General features: G+C 40.6%; 1 protein-coding gene across 1 annotated transcript in view; it reads right to left on the bottom strand.

The window, feature by feature from the left end:
• The window catches only part of LOC101856315 (organic cation transporter protein), a gene marked incomplete in the record, with an annotated part of 20,361 nt that overhangs the window by 5,070 nt on the left and 5,116 nt on the right, over window positions 1-10,175 (bottom strand). Inside the window, 3 exon segments of the mRNA XM_013090890.2 lie at window positions 2,251-2,396; window positions 3,256-3,325; window positions 5,690-5,858. Coding sequence (XP_012946344.1) covers window positions 2,251-2,396; window positions 3,256-3,325; window positions 5,690-5,858 — 385 coding nt within the window.

Here is a 10,175-nt window from a genome sequence, read left to right on the forward strand (position 1 = left end):
AACAAAGTGGGTCAGAGTGTGTTATCTCTCTCGAGACAACAGTTTTCAGTTGGTACCCAAAACCAAGCTTCTGACTTCCTTTTGATTCGTGAAACTTTCACTTTCACTGAAAGTGCTAGGGCACACATTGGAGAGTATGGTGTAACAGGACAATTGCATGCGAAAAGAGGTCTCTCCGCAAAACCACCAACGTCACCAGAAGAGACCGCATAAGAAACGAAACCATACGTCTACAAACTGGAATCCCACTAGTAATAACATTCATAGAGCGTCAAAGAATCAAATGGTTTGGACATCTAACCAGAATGCCCCAGAAACAACTAACAGCTAGAGCTTACAACACCCTAGAATCCGGCTTCAAATCAAGAGGAAGACCAAGAAAGACCTGGCTGGATGGGGTTAAAAAGGTCCTGGAACAACATAACATATCTATCACAGACGCTACACACCTAGCACAGGGCCGAAACTTGCACCTCCCCTCAACATCCTAATACGATGTGCCCACTACGGTGGACGACTCGGTCGCCTGAAACTGAAAACAAACACTTTTTATTTTGAGGCGACCGAGCCGGGCGATCGGCCGATCCTATCTGTCGTAGGCACTCCGTATATAAGGATACAAGAGGAAGGAAAAAGTAAAAAGTAAAGTAAAGATGTTTTGTGGGAAATACGGAGCAGAGCAGAGCACACAAGAGCACCCGCAGAGCACCCGCACACTTACTGTTTCCACCGGTAATGACAGGAATGAAAGAAGCTGCGCATGCGCATCCACCGATGGTCAAGACAGTTATGTGGAAGCGCTTCCGGCTGAACTTCTCGGCCAGCAATCCGGTGGTCGTGGAAGCGACGAAATCGACAATGACGGTGAGGAAAAAGTTGAGGAAGATATTGCCCCCCATGTTGGACACGTTCAGGGTGAGGCCGTAGTACGTCATCGAAATGACGAACCTGTGGAAGATGGTTCTAGAACGTCATAGAAATGACGAACCTGTGGAAGATTGTTCTAGAACATCATAGAAATGATGAACCTGTGTACGTCACAGTAATGATAAACCTGTGGAAATATGTTCTAGAACGTTATAGTAATGACGAACTTGTGGAAGATTATTCTAGAACCTCATAGAAATGACAAACCTGTGGAAGATTTTTCTAGAACGTCATAGAAATAACTAACCTGTGGAAGATTGTTACAGTTTTGTAAGTTGGTCGCTTTTAAGGACGAGCGGGCTATCCCATATTTCGGGGGTTTCCAGAAATCTTGACCTACTCTAAAATAGGGTCTTGCCCTACATATATGACTAGTTTGGTTTCATTGGTGTGTATATTTGTTTGGTTATAGAGAAAACTCTTCTTGTCTTTTAAAGAAACGGAACAAGGGACAAAAACTTTGCCTTCGATTTTCTCCAAACAGCATTTTTCGGGATCGCCCCCTTGTGCTCAAAAGCGACCAGTTGTAAGTTAGGAGTTGGTGGCCTTGTTTTTAGGCTCTCAGACTCGCAACCGTAAAGTCGTAAGTTCGGATCCCGTCAGGTGCCTGATGTTGTGTCCTTGGGAAAGGCATTTTACACGAATTTCCCTCACTTTTACCCAGGTGGGAATAGGTACCCAGCTACAGACAGTGAAAGATCTTGTCAGTTTGTTAGTGTTGGAGCGCTTGATCAGCTGCTTGCAATGTATACTTCCCGAGAAGCTGATAATATTTCTGAGTGGTCTATGGTCTGTTGGGGTAATGAGAATATAGTGTAAAGCGCATAGAGCCTGCTGTTGAGCGGGGATATGCGCTATAGAAATTATATTTGTTGTTGTTCTTCTTCTTCTTCTTCTCCTTCTTCTTCTTCTTCTTCTTCTTCTTCTTCTTCTTCTTATTACTATTATTATTATAATATTTATCATTTATCTATTTATTTATTTATTAATTATTATTATTATTATTATTATTATTATAATTATGATTATGATTATTATTATTACTACTACTACTACTACTACTACTACTACTACTACTATTACTATTATTATTATTATTATTATTATTATTATTATTATTATTATTATTATTATTATTATTATTATTATTATTATTATTATCATTACAACTGTCCAGACAGAAATCCGCAAGCTTTTTGCATCCACGAGTGAAAAAAACAACAAAAAAAACAAAAAAAACCAATAAAACAACAACAACAACAACAACAAAAAACAAGCAAAAACTCAGTATTTAGAAAATGAAAAAAAAAACCTCATCCTTACCAGTTGGAATAAATGACAGCCCAACGCACGCACAGTTTGGGGTTGTTAAACAGCGGCCAGGGAGAGACAGATGTCCGGTCAGAGTTGACCTGTAGCTCCGACATCACGTTCTGTGGAAGCTTCACTCTGTTGATCCGGGCAGCTCTCTACATGGACAAAGTTTTTAGTTTTGTTTTAGTAGAGGTTTTACGGCGCTCTCAACTGCATATTATGGTCATATATGAGCGCCAAGGGGTGGAGGTTTTAGTAGAGGTTTTACGGCGCTGGCAACTGCATAAGGTCATATGAGCGCCAAGAGGTGGGTGTCATCAGAGAAGTCCGTACAGGGAATCAGACTTACTCTCTCTCTCTCTCTCTCTCCCCCTCTCTCTCTCTCTCTCCTCTCTCTCTCCTTCCCCTCTTCTCCCTTTCTCTTCTCTCTCTCTCTATCTCTTCTCTTCTCTCTCTCTTCTCTCTCTCTCTCTCTCTCTCTCTTCTCTCTGTCTGTCTGTCTGTCTGTCTTTCTGTCTGTCTGTCTGTCTGTCTGTCTGTCTGTCTGTCTGTCTGTCTGTCTGTCTCTCTCGTGTATACACTTTTGGTCTTTTTCCTACTCTATACAGTATGCATTTACAAAAATCCCTCATACTTGCGAAACGATGTACTGCTAAAAAATTTTAAAACCTGCAGCCTCATTTAGATGCACTATTTTGAAACGGCAGCCAAATAGCATAGCTTAAACAGTCGTTCAAGTCTTCTGGTATTTGCGCTTTCCAGTTTCGTTTTAGACTTTCCGAAGATCATATTACGACTTGAGTTATTTTTAAAGTTTTAGTAAGCGTTTTACGGCACTTGCAACACAATTAGCTCATACAGGTGCCGAAGATCAGAGGTGTTACAGGAGAGTGACAAACACGAAAAGAACGGGGAGAGTTAGGAACGACAGATTTTGATGGCAAAGAAGGAGCAAACCACACCAGGGCATGATCCAAAACCCCACAGACAAATGTTTTGGGGTGTTTTTTTTACCTGTACGATTTTCTCTGCCCTTCCTCTTTTGTTTTTCGCTACAAGCCATCTTGAGGACTCTGGGATGAACCTGTATGTCAAAGGATAACAATATGTGAGGCAGCGTGGAGGAATCAGGCTTTCGTCAAAATAATGAAATCGAAGAAAACAGCAGTGTTCTCCCTGCTTAGCAATTTACAAAAAAAATTTTTGGCTCAACATCTTTTATGTCCAATTACAAACACGTTCCTTTGAAGATTTCACCAAAAACATTGATTGAAGGCACAAAAATATAAATTTACAGTTTCCATGGACTCTCCAGATTTGGAATTTACCAAGCTTTGGCAGCCATTTTCTCGCTAATTTTATCTCTTAAACCAGGTGACCCCCACCTTGTTCAATCCAAAATATCCCCACTTCTATTAAAGATGGATTGGTAACTTTTTCATTGAAAGCAAGACAAATAAACAAGCTTTAAGATGATACCAATAACTGTCGAGAGCTTGATTCCACCGCGCTGGTTTTGTGAGTCAGTGTGAAGAAATCAAGCGTTTGTCAAAATAATCAAATCAGAGAAACTGGCATTTTTTTTCTAGGCGTTGGGGCAATTTTTATTGAATATTTTTCTTGTTTTTTTCTTGTTTTTTTTTTTTTTTTTAGCTCAACACCTTTTATGTCCTTTTAAAAATACACTTCTGTGTAGACGTTACCGAAATATGCTGATTGAAGGCACTGAAAGTGTGAATTTCCAGTTTCCAGCGACACTCAAACGTTGGAAGTCACCAAACTTGGGCGCCCATTTTCTCGCTAATTTTACCCCTCATACTACCCAACCCCCATCGCCTTTAATTTTAATCACATAGTATATCTCGCTGTCTATTCAAGATAGATAGGTAATTTCTTTCGCTATATGCAACACAAATATACAAACTTTAGAACTATATAAATGACTCTATGCCCAAAAGTTGACGAGCGCCTGATTCCACTCACAGATAAAACACACACACATATACAATATATTATTATAATAATATATATATATATGCACAAACACACACACACACACACACACACACACACACACACACAGTCGAAACAGTCCAGGACAGTCACCAACTGTCGATAAGAAAAAACGTTGCCCTGGAGAAGTGATCGCTTGTACAGGTCTTTGTCTACGTTATATATTATAAACGTGGCGTCGGTGGCCTACTGGTTAGACTCTCGGACTCGCAACCGCTAGGTCGTCGGTTCGAATCCCGTCAGGGGGTCTGACGTTGTGTCCTTGGGAAAGGCTCTTTGCACAAATTTTCCTCACTTCACCCAGGTGGAAATGGGTACCCGGCTATAGACAGGGAACGATCTTGTCAGTTTGATAGTGTTTGAGCGCGCGAAATCCGCAGCTAGCACTGTATGCTTCCGCGGAAGCCGAGAATGTTTCTGAGTGTTCTCAGAGGGTCTGCTGGGGTAATAATAGTTGTAAAGTGCATAGAGCATGCTCTTGAGCATGGATATGCGCTATATAAAAATTCGTTCATGGGATGTGAGAAGTGGTCGCCTGTACAGGTCTTTGTCTAAGATTTGTCGTGCTGTTTTATACACAAAGTTCGACTAGAATCGTCTTTGGGATCAGATGTTGATGTTTTACCGGACGCTCATTGCGGATGGGATCGGATCAGGTCGGGTCGATCACCCGACTCGACTTCTGAAAAGTGTTTTTGTTTTGTTTTGTCCGTTTTTGTTTGTTGGTTTGTTTGTTTTTTTTAGTTCTCTTGTTTTTGTTGCTGATTTTTTTCAAGGGTAGAAAAAGTAGAAAAAACGAAATATGTAAAACAATGAAAACCGAGTGCAATGGTAAAACAACACACGGGTCACCACCCCTCGGAGAACGAGCCGACCGACGCTTCTCTCGCAAATGTTGATTCGCATTTGTAGGTCATGATGGCGGCGGCAAGGGGCGAAAGGAGACGAGGTTAATAAGTATAATTTGTTTGACGACGCGGTGGAATCAGGCGCTCGTCAATTTTTTGGCATATAATGATATTGGAATTATCTTAAAGCCTCTTCATTTTTCGTGGTTTTGATGAGAAAAAAAATGCCGATCTATCTTGAATAGAATCGAGATATTTGGAATCGAAGGAGAAGGTTTGCCTGCTCTTAAAGACGAATTTGCGACAAAATGGCCGCCAAAGTTTAATTACTTCCAAAGCTATAGTGTTCCTGGAATCTGACAATTTAAATGTTAGTCTCTTCGATCAACGCTTTCAGTTGAATAAAAACAGAAATGTTTCTAAATGGGTAAAGAAAATGTTGATCCCAAAGCCAAAAATTTAACAAAAGTTGCAGAACAGGCGGAAAAATGTCAATTTCTTGGATTTCATAAATTTGACGAGCGCCTGATTTCACCACGATGCCTCACATTTCTCCATCACACACACCAGACAACTAGAACACACACCAGATAACCAGGAAGAGCAGCACGGAGGGCCAGATGATGATGGTCTGTAGAACCTGCCAGTCATTCTGCAGGTAGGCGATGGGAATGAGGCTCATCTGTGTCAGTGTGAAGCTCATGCGGTTAACCAAGCTGACGATGGTGCGGTGCTTGGGGTCCATGTATTCGATCACTGCACAGGGAAGACAGAAAAGAAGTGGTAATTCTAACCAGGGCTGAGAATAGCCTATGGCCCTATTACGGGGTGCTCACTACGGACGGGATCCGCCGATCGGGCCGGTCGCCCGACTCGATCGCCTAAAAAACAAACGTGTTTGTTTTCAGTTTCAGTCGACCGAGTCGGGCGATGGGCCCGATCTAGCTGTAGTGGGCACCCAGTATATGTGAGGCAGCGTGGTGGAATCAGGCTATCGTCAATTTTTGGGCATATTGAGTTATAGGTATCATCTTAAAGCTTGTTTATTTGTCTTGCTTTCAATGAAAAGATACCCTTTCATCTTCAATAGAAGTGGAGATATTTTGGATTGAAGGAGGTTGGGGCCACCTGATTTAAGAGGTAAAATTAGCGAGAAAATGGCCGCCAAAGCTTGGTAAATTCCAAAGCTAGAGAGTTCATGGAAATTGTAAATTTATACTTTTGTGCGTTTAATCAACGTTTTCCGTGAAATCCTCAAAGGAATGTGTTTGTAAATGGACATAAAAGGTGTTGGGCCAAAAAACTAAAATTTTATAAAAATTGCTAACCAGGGAGAAAACTGCTGTTTTCTTCGGTTTCATTATTTTGACAAGAGCCTGATTCCACCACGCTGCCTCATATATGTCTCGCTAGTCTGACCCCCCTCAGGTGTGCTAACATACAGTAGTCCTATAGTCTATCTAAGGCACAGACACACACAGAAAAGCACAGAGAAGAGCTTATAGGTTGTAGAGACCTAGATAAATTTCAGGTTTAGTTTATTTAATGGACTGGGTGAAGGCCATTTCACACCATGAACAGCAAACAACAGAGTTACAACCCCCCCCCCAAAAAAAAAAAAAAAAAAAAAACACACAAAAACCCCCACATAAAAACGATCTAAAAATCTAGATCTACACCTAGACTAGAAATCTTGTCTAGATCTAGATCTATGGTTATGCAAGGACGAAATGCTAAGAGAAGTACGCAGCTTGTACCTACGGGTCCTCACAATTATAGATCTAGACCTAGTCTAATTTAAAGAATATTAAGGATCGCCTCATGCTCACAGCGGGGGGGAGGGGGGGTGGTGGTGGTGTGAGAATTAGGGGGTCATAAGCTATTCTCACCAGGCGTGAGAATATAGGTAGCCAGACAGAAAAGGCATTGAGACAAACGACAGGGTATGGATAAAGAAAAACAGACAAGAAAAGCATAATGTAATATGTGTCACGACGTGGTGGAATCAGGCGCTCGTCAATTTTTGGGCATGTGGAGTTATTTGTACTTATAAAAAATCTGATCTATTTGCCTTGCTTCCAATGAAAGAAATATCCATTATAATGGAACTCAAGATATTTACGATTGAAGGAAGAGGGGTCGCCTTCTTTCAGTGGCCAAATGTCGAGATAATGGCAGCCTAGGTTTAGCAACTCCACTAGCCAAAGAGTCCTTAAAAACAGAAAAATGACATATTATTTTGCCTTTAGTCAATGTTTTTTCAGTAGAATTTACACAGAAATGTGTTCTCATAATATGGACATAAAAGAGGTTGTGCTGAAAAATAAAATTTCGATGAATATTTCCAAACTGGTGGAAAAATGCCTATTTCTCCGAATTCTGTATTTTGACAAGCGCCTGATTTCACCACGCTGCCTCACCTATCTTATTCTGGGTGCAAAGCACGACCTCTAGTATTTTTTTTAAAGCTACGACATTCTTTTTAAAGAACTGAGAGGTGCGAAAACTAAGCATGCCAGAATGCTGTTCATGTCAAAATGGTGAACCTGTAGAGATTTGCAGATAAGCAAGAGGTTTGACTAGGAAAAGAAAAGTAGAATTATTAATGTTGTTACGTGAGACGTAAGACAGTAGTAGATTGATTATTAATATACTCCTGAAAAGTTGCAAGTCTGAAATACGATATTTTTGCTTTTACCAGATGGGTGGTCACTGGGGTGTGTCCTTGAGCAAGACACGACAACCCTAGCTCAACGAACAGGGCGCTGTGCAGTGGCGACCAGCAATGGCGTGGTTGTAAAATCGTTCTGTAGTGGTGCATTTGAAAAGAGCTTGACTTGATGTGAAACTCAAAGTCTTTGACGTCAAATTTCTCAAAACTAGGTAGATTTTTACTGAGCTCATAGAACTTTGTCATTCTGATGTAGTGATTTGCCAAGGATGTTGTTTGTACAATGTTATTATTTATTGTTTCGTTGCTCATTGTGCTATAACTGCTGCGTGGGTGGTTGGCGGGTGCTCTGGTGTGGTTTGCTTCTTCATTCCTATCAAACATCTATCGTCTTTATCTCCCCTTCTTCTTTTCTATGTTTGTTACTCTCTTGTAACATCTCTAGTCTTCTGGCGCTCACATAACCTTAAGCAGTTGTGAGTGCCGTAAAACTCTTACGAAAATTATTTTTTTAAATAACTGCTGCTGTTCTGTTGTCGTGCACTCTTCAAGACCACAGCTGCCATATAATAGGATTGCTTCCCATCGGCAGCAGACAAAAAGCAATTCTATAGTTCGGAACCATCATACAAACATCAGAGACAGGAACCTGCTTTTAGGGGCTCTCATGGCAAGACGTTAAGGTGTTCGCCTTTCTTTCAATAGCCTGTGGGTTCGAATTCGGATAGCTCAGGAAAATTTTCTTCTCTAAAATGTTCTCCTTCCATATCCTTTCCTGCTCTCTAACAATGTCCTGTCGTCTGCTTTCCTCTCCACTTTCTGCCCCCACCCTCTCATCTCCTTTGCCCCCTCCTCTGGGCTCTCGACTCTTTCTACAGCCTTTCTACTGCTACTCCTTGGCTATTTCTTACTGCTGTCTTTCAGCCACACTGCTGATCTTCTGGTATGTAAGATCTATACCTAGCCTTCTCGGATAAATCTCGGAGGACCTTTGGCGGTCCAAAATCGATAAAAGTAGACTTCGGCCGCCACCCGGACAAAATTATAAATTAAATCCAATCAAATGTAAATGTTAAACATGTCCCGCGCGCTCATAAGACCGTATGCAGTTGCGAGCTCCTTAAAACACTTGCGCCACCCTTCTAGCATTTTGCTCTGTAGAGTTTAATGAGCAGCTGCCACATAATGAAGTCGCTTCCTATCAGCAGTGGACAAAAGGCACCTCTATAGTTTCTAAACATCATACAAATGTCAGAAACACCAATCTGCATTTTAGAATATAATGACCTGATTATATAAACCAAAAAAATCTGCGTGCCCCTAACTTTTTCTTTTGTAAATATCTCCCTCCACACTAAAGTTTTGCATTTCAAATTTGAACACAAAATTTGGAAGTCAAAAGACTTTGGCTGATATACATTTCGGAGAGTTCCACTGAATAGTTTTGCTCTATATGGAGCATAAAAACAACCCGGTTGTCAAACTTGTCCCACTTTTTTTGTAAAATGACTCACCAGTTCGCATTAAGCCGACCACTGAAAAGACTCGCAAAGATCGCACATAATTGCAAGCTATTAGTGCGTTCAGAAATTCGTGGTGCAACTTATCCTCAAATATCTTTTTTAACGGGTGAATCAACGTTACCCAAATTTTGCACAGCAGTTTGCACTAATTTGTCAAATTAATCATATTTTTTCCACTACGCTAGATTAAAAAGTGGGTGGTTGGCGGGTGCTCTGGTGTCCTTTGCTTCTTCTCCCCTATCAAACATCTATCGTCCTTATCTCCCCTTTTTCTTTTTTTATGTTTGTTACTCTCTTGTAACACCTCTATTCTTCTGGCGCTCATATGACTTTATGCAGTTGCGAGCGCCGTAAAACCTCTACTAAAACAAACAGACTAAAACTAGATTTGAAAGAACAAACTTTTCTTCATCAATTTATATAAAATATTACAAATCTGCTTCACGCGGATAATGGAATTGTTCACAGCACTTCCCGCTTTTCACACACATCTGGCATACTACACCAATTATGGCTTACGTCAAAGTTCGCCTATGACACTTTGTAGTGGCAAAACTAGTCACAAGAAATTAATTTTATAGTAAACACTTTTTTGTCCTAAAAGTACTTAAGAGATGCATTTAAAAAAGGTAATCTCGAGATTAGAAGAAAAAAATAACGAACTTGCTTTTAAAAACGATATTGTCCCTGCTGAAAACTTTTAAAAATCTGTAGAAACCACCCTCTGGGATTTGTTATGAGTATTTATTATAGAATTTTCTCTAGAATAGAGCTAACACGTATTACAAAAATATTGATCTGTTAAGACAAATTGGTACGTGTCACTGTGCAAAAGCTGGAGAGTTTATACGGGGTGCCCACTGCGGATGGGATCGGGTC

Source organism: Aplysia californica, unplaced genomic scaffold, assembly GCF_000002075.1.
Source record: "Aplysia californica isolate F4 #8 unplaced genomic scaffold, AplCal3.0 scaffold01642, whole genome shotgun sequence".
In the NCBI taxonomy this organism is placed as follows: Eukaryota; Metazoa; Mollusca; class Gastropoda; order Aplysiida; family Aplysiidae; genus Aplysia; species Aplysia californica.